The sequence below is a fragment of the Stylophora pistillata genome, chromosome 10, assembly GCF_964205215.1.
Source record: "Stylophora pistillata chromosome 10, jaStyPist1.2, whole genome shotgun sequence".
In the NCBI taxonomy this organism is placed as follows: Eukaryota; Metazoa; Cnidaria; class Anthozoa; order Scleractinia; family Pocilloporidae; genus Stylophora; species Stylophora pistillata.
In genome coordinates, this window is record NC_142528.1 from 28,269,495 (window position 1) to 28,283,057 (window position 13,563).

Here is a 13,563-nt window from a genome sequence, read left to right on the forward strand (position 1 = left end):
CTCAGACAGTTTTGATTACAGCCAACTGGACAATCTAGACTTTGTTTTTATGAGATGGAAGGTAAGTCTCCTTAAGTTTGTATTTTCCATTCTAGGCTGTGCCATATTCTTAACCTGGTTAACCCTTTGAGTACTAAGAGTGACTTGCATCTTATTTCTCCTTACAATATCACCCCTAAATCATACAACAAGGTCAGGAGAATAAAGTAAATGATCACCAATTAGAAAAGTTCTTCATTGTCAACCAAATTCTCTTTGTTGGCACCATGGGAAGTACACAGATGTACCAGAATGGAGAATATCCATTCTTATGTGAGGATGTCAAGGTTTAATCAGGCCCCATGACCTCTCAATTTTCTAACAAAGCAACTTTTTCTTTGATTTGCAGGAACATTTCTTAGTTCCAGATCACACTATCACAGACATCACTGGAGCGTCATTTGCTGGGTTTTATTATGTTTGTTTACAGAAATCAGCGGCCACCATTGAGGGTTACTATTATCACCGAAGCTCTGAATGGTAATTTCACCTTTTTTTTTGTTGTGTTTCTATTTGCTTGTGTTTTTGTTCTTGTGTTTTGGACAATACAAAAACTGGAACACAACTTGTCAAATCTTAAAAAAAAAGAGGTCTTTTCTTTGCTATTCCCAGAAAGTTTACTATTTAAGCTCAACTTGATGTTAACAGCCTTATTTTCTAAGCTGATGTCCAAGCATTTTTGTTTACAGGCTTACATATTGCTTTGTTTTTGCTTCATTTTGCTTTGTGATTGATCCAGAACATTAGTGCCATCCCTTCAACCAATCAAATCCAAAACTAAAACCAATCACAATTTGGCGGCTAGTGTCTTCCTACATTTTAGTCAGTTTGGTTGGTTTTGCTTTGAGATCTCATCGGCTTCTAAAGTTGATTTCCTTTCTTTTGATTGGCCATTGTGATTACTTTTGTTTTGGTTCAAAGAACACTGGATAGAAAAGCACTCTATATTAACATTATAAGATTACTTAAATCCACCTTTTCTTCCTCCCCAGGTTTCAGTCCTTAAATCTTGTCCATGTTCCTGATCACAGTCAACCCATTTATGAATTCAGATGATAATGAACAAGAAAACAGATCTTTATACTTTGCTTCTTAATGATATTTTTAGACTTCCTTTCCCACTTCATTGATGGTATTATGATTTGACCTTGATTCACTGTTCAGGTCAGGCAAGCTTGACAGACATTTATCATAAAATCAAAATAGTGTTTGAGGTTTTATATTAAGCATGCATAGTGTCATGTTGCAAAGATTATCGTACGGTGAGGAGTTATCATCATGAAGAGAAAATGATACCTTGGCAGGTTTTTGTTTTCGTCCTGATGCAAATAGTTATGGCTTACACAGTTACACATAGAATGTGGAATAAATTATATGCAACTGTTCTATTTGATTACTAAAATGGGAATATTAATCAAAATGTTAATTCTTTAAGTTATTTATGTCTTTGATTGAAAGTTTTACAGCTACCAGTTTTGATCAGCTTCATTACAACATGTATTGTAGTGTATTTCAGAGAAAACTGGAAAGAAAAGTTAAGAATTGGTTGGGGCATTGCTATTATTGTCAGTATGGCACCCTCTGTACTGAAGGAGTCAAGTAAAAACACTCCCAATTGTTCCCTGGAACATTTGCAATACTGTTTAATAACAAATGTTTCCAGACTCAAATTCCCAACTTGATGACACTACAAGGGTATGTCTGTCCCACTATAGTCAAGAAAGGACCACTTCATTGCTAATTTCTTGTTATAGTACTTATTGACAAATTAATACCATTTTGGGGGTAAAGAGTACTTTATGGTTAGCTCCACTTGTATCTTTAATAAAATATTGTGCGCATCTGGCCCCTTTTGTTGGTACGGTGGATAGTGCTATTGGCAGGTTAAATTTCTATGTTTTGGATGGCACAGTATGTTTTGTCAACACCTATCCAGTGGATAGCAATTTCTCTGCTGGATAGAGTTATCTGTCCTTTGCATAACGGGGCCCAGACTGTGAAAGTTAATTTTAAACCAAGGTTTCAGCATGACTTAAATCTCCTGGTTATTTCTTTTCGAGTGTGTTGTTTTATGTCTATGCTAAGCCAATGAACCATTTAACCTCCTTTTCATGGTTTTTATGGTTGTAATAACTGTTTTTACAATACAAATAGAAAGAGGTACACATACCGGGAATCAAAGAGTTTTAATTAGCTTGATGGCTGGTTAGAAATTGAAGTACCTTCCTTTGTCATAGCATGCTCTGTACAATGAGCAAGGATGATGGCACTTCAAACAAAAAAGTACTGTAACATGTTGGCATTAACTTTTATCTTATTCTAGTCCTCTTGAGTGTAAAGCACTAAATGACAGTACAATAATACAGATTCAGCAACATTTGTGAATCCTGTCCAATGAGTTGCAAATATATTAATAAATACTGCAGCCCTCCATAGAGTAAATACTGTTATCATCATTGCTTGCATTCCTCACAAAGCAGTTATACTCCTATACATTTTTACTGTTGAAGTCAATTCTGTGGATGATTGAGGAAATAACTTCTGTACATACTTTGATAAGACATAATCAAGTACCAAGATAGTCTTGTTGGTGAAATCATTATAAATTAGAGCTTGGCTTAAGTAAGAACTTGCTCCTGGAATGGGTGGTATGAAGTGCACTAGTCACATAAATTTCATTGGGTTTCAAATTGTTTGTGGGATTTAAGACTCTGCTTGTAAGAGGTATACTGCTAAGTTTTGGGGTTTGGGAGAAATGGAGGGAGGCAAGATTTAGAATTGTAAATGAAGGCATTTTTAGGGCAGTTAAAAAATTTGAGTAGAAATTGCTGTTAAAAAAAAATAATAAAAAGAACTTAACAAAGAAAACTAAGGTGACAAATTGATAATTCCCAAAAAAACGCAGTATGAATTTTAGGGGTTGTGAAGCACCATCCTTTGTAGCTGAAAGGGTCTCAGGCAGGTAACCTGACAGGGTCTGGCATGATATCCCAAGGTGGACTGTTCTCCAGAACTATGAAATTTGTTCCATTATAATAATAATAATAATAAACAATCTTTAAGGAGGAAGCGCCGGTCACGTAAATACGTGGTTTTCAGGGAGGTCCTCTGTAAAAATAAAAGTATTAAAAGCTAAAATAAGAAATACAATTGTCACAGATCTAAACCTGCGTATATCTTAAGTTTTATCCATCATTTAAAGTATTTATCCATTAAGAATCATGTAAGGTTTTCCTTAAAAATTGTGCATGGCATTGGCCTTCTTAAAAATACTGGGAGGGACATCCAGTCATATATAAAACGGAAGTAGGACACCCTCTTTCCGCATTCCGTTTTAGGGTTAGGCATGAATTGACCCAATTGGGGAGCAGGGTTGGCGTAGTGGTGAGAGCACTCGCCTTCCACCAATGTGTCCTGGGTTCGATTCCTGGACCCGGCATCATAAGTGGATTGAGTTTGTTGGTTCTCTACTCTGCTCCGAAGGCTTTTCTCCAGGTACTACGGTTTTCCCCTCTACTCAAAAACCATCATCATTTGAATTTATTTAATTTAGAGTTTATTTGGATTTACACATGACCCCACAGGCTGTTCAGCTTTAAACATTATTGTGTCTAAATAAAGGTATTATTATTATTATTATTACCCACATTTTATTTTTTTAGATCTAATGGTAGCACAATTATCGTAAACATCAATGTTATGAATTATTATTAAATTACTTACTCTTTGAGTATACTTTTAATTACCTGGTAAGTTCTATGGTATATTAAATACTTCTTCCAACTTGTTACTGTATGTCTGTGTATTCTATTTGACAGTCCAAAAATATTTCTCTCTGACTCAGGTTTGTGTGTTTTACTTTTGATAGCTCCCCCAGAGAGAGGCCTGGGTTCATCTCCTGCATAGCTCTTGATTAGCAAGCCTATACCTCGCTATTCAAAATCATGTCCATAATGTTTGCTTCATAAACATTTTAATAATTTTTCCTAATCTTTTAGCCTTGTACATAGAATATTCTAAATCATGTCATAAGTTTTTGTCAGTCATTAATTGCAAACCTCTTTGAGAGGGGCAGGTGGCAAAGTGGTCATTATGCAATAAAATATTTAGGTTGGGGGCCCTAAACTCCTCCATTGTGTTGTGTCATTAGGTAAGAAACTTTTCTTTTGTCAGTGGTGGCTGTCATAAACCACGATTATGTAATAGGCTGAACAAAATAATTACTCATTACTGCAAAATACAAGTACAAGGAATAGAAATGTAAACAACAGAGGAAAAGCAATTGGACAAGGAAAAACACTTACAAACATCGCACAAAGGACGGAAAACTAGGAGTTGATCGCAGTAAAATAATTGACATTGATCTCAAGGACTCTAATACTCTAGTGCTGAATTTTACCAAGAAACTTCTACAAAATAAAATTAAACAAAGCAAAATTATACAAAAAAATCTAACAATATAAATATAAGTGGGTGAAAGAATGCGAAAAACAATAAGAAAAACTTAATTATGAACGTAAATGGGAATGCTGCACTTACACCTGTAGTACCACAATTTGAGGTCATCTGTGACCTATAGCTAAATATTACTGAACAGATGCATGGCAACATTGAGTTGTTAAGTATAAATGGGTATCAGAAAACTATAAGTAGAACTTAAAAATTGCCAAGAGGTCAGCTGTGAATTCTATTGATTGCTTCAGGAATGAACTACTTATTAAGTATTGAAAGACCTCATGTCAGTAATGGTCTGAAAGTGAAGCTGTTCTGAGGTGAAACTTACAATGCTGCTAGAAGTTGAATGTCAAACTGGATGCAAAGTAATTAAATATAATCTTATTAAATAGCATGTACAGTAACTTAAATGGGTAAGGGTCAACTACATTTTAAGCTAGATCTTGTTTCTTCTTCCGGCCACAAGTGAACAACTTGTCAAGTAATTGGAGTGGCGCAGTTTTCTCCCCACAGACTTACTCTAATATCAATTAAATTATTTTATTCTATCTTGCTCAAATTTGTCTATCATGATATATTATTAACTAATTACCCCGTATCTCCTTTGCAATGCATCATGACCTTCTTTCAGCCAAACAATATTAATCAGTTCATTTCAGAACATAAGCAATTGCATCTTACAAGTTATTAAAAAAAAATTATTTACTTACTGAAACAAACAGTTTTGTTAAAAAGGAAAAAAAGACAGTTTTCAGAAAAAAAAAATATTCACATTGTTAGGGGAAATCATTTTAGTCATATTCTGCTCCTATAGTAATGCTGAGCTCTCCAGGCAAAACCTTTGTTGAATGATACCACTGATTTGTGTCCACAATAACTGCAAATTAAAAGCAGGAAAATCTAATGTTAAGGATTAAAGGCTGATAGTTTCTAAAGAAACTGTTTGGGGCTGTGTCGGTGGTGGTAACGAAATAATTTGGATATAACGCTCGATGGAGCTCCGACGAAGGGCTTTTGTAATCGTTACGGTGGCCAATTTACCATTTCAACTTTGTTGATATATCCAAATTATAATTTTAAGGATTGCTTTTTAGATTCAGAAAAGTGAATCCTGTGAATATTCAATATTATCAATAGGAAAATAGTTGTTTGGAGTAGGTTTTTCACTGTTTCGCTCACTGAATTACTGGTTCTATCTAATATGTTACAATAAATGTTGTCAACAAATGAATGGTTGTTTGTTGTGGGGTTGTGGGTTTCAAATACTTGAATTTTTTTCTCAGTGTACAACATCAAAAGAGTGTAAAAAGAGGGTTACATTTAATAGATAATAAAACTGGTGAACAGTATGCACATGCTATACAAATCAGTATTTATAATGAGACAAAATGATAAATTTTGTACCAACAAACTTGTAAAGTGTGTTAAAACAACAACAACAACAAAACAGTTCTTCACAATATCTACAGAGTCCAGCAAATGTACAAACCAGAGGAGCAATCAAAGTCAAATATTTGCACAAGTTGTATTGAATTTCATGCTTCTACCTTTTCATACTATCTTTGAGGTCATTTGCTGTTTCCTTTTGCATTGGACAGAAAAAAAATTTAATTATTTATTACTTACTGACTTCTCCCCTTTTCATTGTAGTTGCTAATTTGGGAGTACAGACTTCTTCACACTCAGGTGGAGGGATAAGAGTCCATATCTTCTGTCCTGACAGCTGGGCTTGCCACGATGGACGATCCACGCTATCAATCTTCAAAAAGAAGGTATCAAAGTTTTGGTCAATAAACATGCTCAATACATTTTTCAAAACCACAACACTTCATGAGTTTTTGAAGTCATAAGCAGTTGAAAATAAACTTAGGGAAAGTTTTTGCTTAACAGTTTCTGTGGTAACATCTTCTAAATTTTAAAACTTTGGAATAGTTACCATCATTAATTAACCATATTATCGCCTTACGGAGAAAATCATCTTAAAGTCTATTTCAGGAGTAAGAATAAAAATAATAACTCAAATAAAAGTAATCAGAGTTGTACAATAGAACACATGCAAGAAGCTAATCATAAGAATTAACTTACATGTATCTGGGCCCCAGGTCCTGGCCCTCCCATGAAAATCCAGTCCTGTTCACTAGTTTCTGATTGTTTTGGCAAGAAATATGGTAACTGATAGTGAGTGCGCAACTCTTGTCTGATTACAGGGTCACAATTGCTCCTAAATAACAAAGGTATACAGTTGTTATGGTCCAAAGTTCCTGTAAGGAAAACCTAATGGTGAAAAAAAAAAAAACAGGCCAGAAACAGGAGTTCTCCATCAACTTTTGGGATAAACTGAGTTTGGATCAATTACACCAATTTACTTGAAAATTCATCGATGGCATACTCTGGCAAATTCCTCTTTAGTAACCCTTGGAAGTGAAAGGGTTATTATAGTTATCCTGAAAAGAGGCAAAGCCCAAAGAAGTCTTAATGTAAAGATAAAAACTGATATTGGCTAATATTGAAGAGACTAACTGAAAAAAGTAATCACAAAAATCCTAACTTTCAAATGTTCATGCTGTGAATATCCTAATTCTGATCTGGTGTCCAAAATTTTCTTTTTTTTAAAATTTAAACCTCTTGACATTTATCCACATGTATGCATGAGTACTTGGTTAGTGATAGGACCTCTCACATTTTCAGACAATTACAAAATTCTCAACAATGTCGCACCCTATATTCTGATGAGTGTTTTACTTAGCATCTTAGATCATGTTTCCACAACTCTCCAACTTAAAATCAAAGAAGCTATTTACATTCATTGGGAGCAACCTCCACTTAATCATCAACTTTATCAGGTTAATTTAGAACTTTCCTTGTTATTGCATATATTGTCTTATTTCTATCGTTGTTTTGTCCCATGAGCATTTTGTTATACACTTTTGATTCAACTTTGTACTTTGTATACATCAGAACTGAAAATGACAGTCTATAAAATTTTCGAAACATGTTTTTAAACATGTTGTATATTTTTTTAATTTGTGACACATCTGCTGCTATACCGACCTTCAATTCAAAATGTTGTTTTAAAAGGCTGAAAAGCAAACCATATGGTGCTTCAGAGTTCACTCAAAACTTTTCAATTTTTTACTCTTGTTGTCTCCTCAGAAAACAAGACTCTTATGTTTAGTTGAAAGAGTGCCAAACTAATTCCTTTCAACAGAAATAAATTACTAAAGTCTACAATGCTTGGAGTTAAAATTCACTTCTGTCTAGACTTATTGTGATGATGTTAAAGGAAAACAGTTCTTTGCGAACTAATGGATATTTTTTGATGTAACATAAACTCAAAACCCATAAGAAAACTTATGCCAGAGAAAAAGGACAAAAGACAGTCAGATTTTCGTGGAAAATAAGGCACGAATCAAAGAACACGAAGCTAATTTGCTTTGACCTAATGAAGGCTGTCAAAAACGAGTCCGTCGTTAATTATGTTTACATCCCGTGTTGCATAAGAAAAAAAAAATTTACAATAAAATCTACATTGAGGGAAAAACGAAAAGTACACAAAAAAAATCTTAAAAAATTAGAGTGGCGTTTCTTAGATCCATTTTAGTCAGCTAGAAGTAGTTTATTTACATGGAAATGAGACTAGATCTATTTAAAAACAGCTGTATAAATGCAGCTAGAAATTTACTTTTCCATTCGACAGGTGTTCAAACTATACTCATCGGGAGATCAGAATAGCACTGAAAAATCTGACTTTAAAATTTTGGTTTGATTTGTTAAAGAACACTGTTAATTTTGAATTGAAATAAAAAGTGTCCCCATAGTCACGGTAACAGCTGACAAAGTAAAGGATCTAATTCGAAATCAAATGGCTATTCCAACACAATATTGTCAGCTGCTTTCAACTTCAATCGTATTCTTCGATGTTACATTTTCGTAAATTTTACTTTTGGAACTCACCATCCGAAATACCATGGCTCTGCTTTCCACTCTGATCTTTCTTTTGACATGTTCATGGCCTCTTCAAGAGAAATAAACTCTGTTCTATAGGGAAAGAATTGACACTCCTCTTCGTTTACTCGATACGCGTCTTTGTTCTTGTCGAAGAGTTCTTTGAAGAACGTAAAGTTGAAGCGATCAATGGCTGACCAGTTTTTCGCACCGTCGACGACAACGACGGGTCTTCCAGTGTACGCATATTTTGAAGTGAAATCCTGTTTCGATAAGCCAGAAACCCGGGGAATTTCGGTCAAACCTTCGCACAAAAGAGTGCAGTTTGTTCGTTTCCTTGTGACCTCGATGAAAATCTCATTGACGTTCATAAGACATGGTTCTTCTTTAACATGCAGCAGCTCGATCACGTCGAAGTAGTAACCAGCAAAAGCCAAAACAACGGGTAAAAAAACAATCACGAACCATTTTAGGCTATTCTTATGAAGAAAACTCGATTGTGCAGGATCCGTTCCTACCTGCCGTAGGAATTCCGCTCGAATGTTTTCAACATTTTCGCCGCTCTTCAATGATCTTTCGCGGAGATCAGAAAACAGGTCGGTGAGTTCTTCGACACGCGTTGCAGTCGCCATTAACAGGGAGGAAGGAAACGTATGCTTTGTCTGTAAATTAAACTTGTATTCTCACCTAGATATCAAGCCGCTACATCATAAATATTGATCAAGTCACAGCTTGATGCTTACTATTATGAGTGGTAGGTCAGTGCCGTCGATTTCCTTGTTACCAGTTTCCAGACTTCTTCGTCCTTTATCGCCCTCCCCTGCAAGGTGCTAAATTACTACGAAATGCTAACAGCGAAATATTAACAGCTAAATTCACGTTCTTTACCATCTTATCATCTTATTTTTGCTTCTTAAGTAGCTGACGCTGGCATCTTGCTGAAAATGTTTCAATACAGGGAAACGAAAAATGGCTGAAGTTTGGGGATTCGAGTTATCGGTGTTATATTGCCCTAAATAAGGAATCATGTTTAGCCATTCTTGCACAATCAACCGAGTCACGATGATTTTCGTACATTTAGTCTGTTTTATAAGAACGATTAGTTTGGGAAGTTAAGCTAGATGTACTTCGTTTTTATAGATGTTGACATGTTGGTATCAATCGTGACTTAACACTCACCTAAGGTACGGTTGGGACGTGTCAATCAGCTATATTCTGACAATTTAATGTTTATCGACCGAAATTTTGATAGCTACTGCTTCCTATGGATTTGCACATCCTGGAAACTTTAAAGAAAAATTGTTATTATTCGAAGAGAGAACATTTTACCATTTCAATCAGCGAGTAATGGCCAAAAGAGCCGCTAACGTTGCGAAGCGAGCAAGGTCCGAAATACGTTTACAGAAGACGGAAGATGGAACAGAGGAATATCCTGAAAAACGGAATGCCTTGTAGTATGAAATACAAGTCTCACAGATTTGAAAAGTTTTTGTAACGAAATAAGATAACAATTTGTAATTAACAGGCAAAATTAAAAGAAGCAGTGTTCGTCTTCCTGATAAGATATAAAACTTTGACTTCATCAAGGCCCTTGATGTAACGACATGCAGTTAAAATACATTGAAGCCTGCGAGTGAGTTTAACGGTACTGTCATCATCATCGCCATTGCCAGGAGTGTCAATGTCATCGCCAGGAGCGTCATTGTCATCGTTATGAGCGTCATTGTCATCGTTATGAGCGTCATTGTCATCGTCATGAGCGTCATTGTCATCGCCAGGAGCGTCATTGTCATCGTTATGAGCGTCATCATCATCATCATCGTCATCGTTATCTTATTCGTTATCAATATCGTACCGTTAGCGTTATCGTTATTACAGCAGGAAACCTCACATGACGCGAAGTATGAAATGATCTTGTTTTCTAATTTTAAGATGAAGTAACGATTTTATAAGACTCATTACTTCAGTTTTGGCAATTTCCTATTTGTTATAGGTTGATTTTGGAAAGAGTGAGTGTTTCACAGATAGTGTAATGCCAAATGGAAGGCCAGTAGCGAATCACGAAAAATAAACGAATAACTTTATAATCAATTTGTCAAATAGTAAGCAATTCTAATTGGCTATGATTAACAGTTTACATACATGCTTTGTCAAGTGGATAGAATTTGAAATTACATAGCCAAGAGCGCTTCAATGGAGTTAACCGTTTGGCGGCCAAAACGATTTAGCCGTTAGGCGTAATAATGGACAAATTATAACGGCTATCGTTAGTCGTAAAAAAATCAGTTAAAAAAGCTTTTGTGGTGATAACAGTGAAAAGATATTATAACCGTTAGCCGTAAACTGGCCATAATTTTAATCGTTTGCCATAAGAACCATCACCTTATCTGGACCCTCAATTAAGTTACCGTGACTGATTTTCTCCCTTACGTTGAGTTGCAATTATTTAGATCTTATGTCATTTATCTCGGATATTTTTCCTTAATGTTGCTTTACACAAAACAGCTCCATTATAAAATATCAGTCGTATTCTGCTCCAATTGTGATACTCAATTCTCCTGTGGGAATAATTTTCGTGGAGTGGAACCACTGGTTGGTGTCTAGTACAACTGAAACAGAAAAAAAAATTGCAATGGTTTACCAAAGAGGCTGAACAGAACAAAAAAGAAAATGGCATTTAACTATGGCTTTAAGAAAACTTCAAAAGAAACTGGCAACGAAGTGATGCATTGAATCAATTATTGGAGATGATGTCCACCCATTCTGCCCCATGAGAATCTGGGCATATATACCAATAAGGAAATGTTACTTCCTCGTTGACACTTATGAGGGTCCTATTGGAATAGAGGGACAATAAAAATAGATGGATATAGGGAAAGAAGAGAGTAAAGACATAACCTCACCCCGACTGGTTCCCAGGCGGGATGACGAGAGCTAGTGCCCACTCGAGCACCATCAAGATGGCGAGGGGGTGGGGGGTGATTGGGGACTAACGAGAAGGCCCTTCCCATCACTTCTTTCTTCCCCAACGCGCGCCGTAATTGTTATGGCACGCCGGTTAGTTGTGGCAGGTTCTTGCGACACACTGCTCAGTGTGCACTGCTTTAAACACAAGTCGCTGCGATTTCTATTATCGCTTCGATCAAACCAAAAATTGAAATTATTTTAAATTTGTCCAATGTGTTTCGGGGATAAAGTAGGAGGAGTTTTTCTGTCTTACGTTTCCTCTTAACTTACTGATTTCTCCTTTCTGCATTGTTACTTGTACTGTCCTGCAGATGTGTTCACACTCTGGAGGAGGAATAAGAGTCCACATCTTTTGTCCTGACAGCTGGGCCTGCCATGAAGGACGCTGCACCATGTCAATCTAAATTTATGGGACAGAGTGTTGCGTTGGTTATATTTCATAGTAATGCGCTTTCTCGCGCACTTTGCGTCTGTTTTGTTAAAGACGGTGAAAAAAATCAAGACTCCTTTCTGCGATACTTCTTTCTAAAAAAATTAATAAAAGACAGCGTTTCCACAAAAATATTTTGAATTAAGTATATCGCCAGTAAACCGATAGAAAGTGCGGTCTATTGTTAAAAAAAAAAAAGACCCAGTTTCTTCTCGCTTTGAAAAGGTTTTGTCATATGGTACTTACGTGTATGGGTGCGCCAGGTCCAGGCCCTCCCATAAATATCCAGTCTTGATCGCCTGTCTCTGCGTCATGTGGTATAAAATAAGGTTTGTTGTAGTATTTGCGCAGTATCTGACGGGCAGTGGGATCACAGTTACTCCTATAAAACAGAGAAGCATAGTAGCATTGGTATGCACCCTTTGATTAAACTCAACTCATTTTCAGACGAAACTTTTAATAACATTATTTTCTACTAAGTAAGTTTCCAGCGCTTCCCATGATTCGTTCTTGGGGCGCATTGCATGAGATATTTTTCAACGGTTGAGAAAATGCTTGCATGATTTCCCTGAACTGATCCACTACAAGAAACTGCGACAGATAAAACAAACTTAGTTTTGTAATAATATTTTATAAATCAAAGTATTTTGCTTATCACGAATATGTTAATCTCTTTCCTCACTCTATAAAGTAGGAATGCATTTGTCACCGACTACTACTCTTTATTATGCCGTTCTTCAATTCTAGTGTTCGGTAGAATAACCCTTTTCCTTCTTTGTCGAAAAAAAAAACCGCGAGACAACCTTACTTACCAGCCAATATACCATGGTTTCCCTTTCCACTCTGCTCTTTTCTTTGGCATTCTCAAAGCTTGTGCTAGAGACTGAAAACCAGATTTGTAGGGGAAAAACAGGCATCCCTCATCGGTGTTCTCCAAATCTGCCTCATCGCTCTTAGCGTACAGGCGCTTAAAAAACTTGAAACTGAACGCATTTACAGCTGACCAGTTTTGCGCAGCATCGGTAATAACCACAGGTCTCCCTGTATATGCGTACGTAGAGATAAACTCCTTCTTAGAAAGATTAGAGACCCGTTGTATTTCATTCACACCCTCACAAAGCAGCGAACAATTGGTTGGTTTGCGGGCCAACTCGTTCAAAAACACGGCATCGGGTTCAATGAGACATTTAGCGTCCGCGTCGTATTCCAAAATCGACTGACACAAGAACAAAGTGATTGCGGGCAGGATCAGAAACCAAATTATCTTGTTCCATGTGAAGAAACTGCTTTCGCTCGCTTTTGCTTGAGTTGTTGGAACTCGATAAACATTTCGCAAGAACTCCCATCGAATGTTTTCAATAGATTCTCCGGATCTAATACATTTTTCTCTCAGCTTAGAGAATCGGAAGGCTAAATCGTCGATCTTTTTCGAGTCCGCCATGAAAGATCTTTCGTTTTAGAGATACTTGTGTGACCAATGCTCATACTAGACTCATACCACAAAATGGCGATATTGGGTTATGGGTTATAAAAGTTCACATAAATAGTTCTCTCTCAGAATGCAAATGTTTTTCTTACGTATGTTTTTTTAACTTGTAAACAGATTTTTTTTAAAATACCCAGTTTTGGTATGATTTTCATCCGCGTGTATAGAATTAACACGTGATCTCCTGCAGGTCAACTAACACAGTTAGCTCAGGTCTGATTACATTTCTAGTTTTTGCATA

General features: G+C 36.2%; 3 protein-coding genes across 3 annotated transcripts in view; 1 reads left to right on the top strand and 2 right to left on the bottom strand.

The window, feature by feature from the left end:
• LOC111341301 (glucose-induced degradation protein 4 homolog) overlaps positions 1-1,477 on the top strand; it is a 5,268-nt gene extending 3,791 nt beyond the window's left edge. The window contains exons 5-7 of the mRNA XM_022948265.2: positions 1-61; positions 389-519; positions 1,032-1,477. The exon at positions 1-61 is cut by the window's left edge and continues 41 nt beyond it. Coding sequence (XP_022804000.1) covers positions 1-61; positions 389-519; positions 1,032-1,095 — 256 coding nt within the window. The 3' untranslated portion in view covers positions 1,096-1,477. The remainder of the gene's footprint in view (positions 62-388; positions 520-1,031) is intronic.
• A 3,701-nt stretch (positions 1,478-5,178) lies between these two features.
• LOC111341295 (uncharacterized) lies at positions 5,179-9,194 on the bottom strand. The gene is made up of 4 exons (XM_022948255.2): positions 8,449-9,194; positions 6,580-6,715; positions 6,121-6,253; positions 5,179-5,371 (listed from the first exon to the last, which is right to left on the bottom strand). Exons 1-4 carry the CDS (start codon positions 9,069-9,071, stop codon positions 5,286-5,288), a joined length of 978 nt encoding a protein of 325 aa, XP_022803990.2. The 5' UTR covers positions 9,072-9,194; the 3' UTR covers positions 5,179-5,285.
• A 1,577-nt stretch (positions 9,195-10,771) lies between these two features.
• On the bottom strand, positions 10,772-13,337 carry LOC148722522 (bifunctional arginine demethylase and lysyl-hydroxylase JMJD6-like). The gene is made up of 4 exons (XM_088734988.1): positions 12,649-13,337; positions 12,083-12,218; positions 11,677-11,806; positions 10,772-11,048 (listed from the first exon to the last, which is right to left on the bottom strand). The coding sequence occupies exons 1-4, from the start codon at positions 13,275-13,277 to the stop codon at positions 10,960-10,962; spliced, it is 984 nt and encodes a 327-aa protein (XP_088591114.1). The 5' UTR covers positions 13,278-13,337; the 3' UTR covers positions 10,772-10,959.
• Positions 13,338-13,563: the final 226 nt, after the last annotated feature.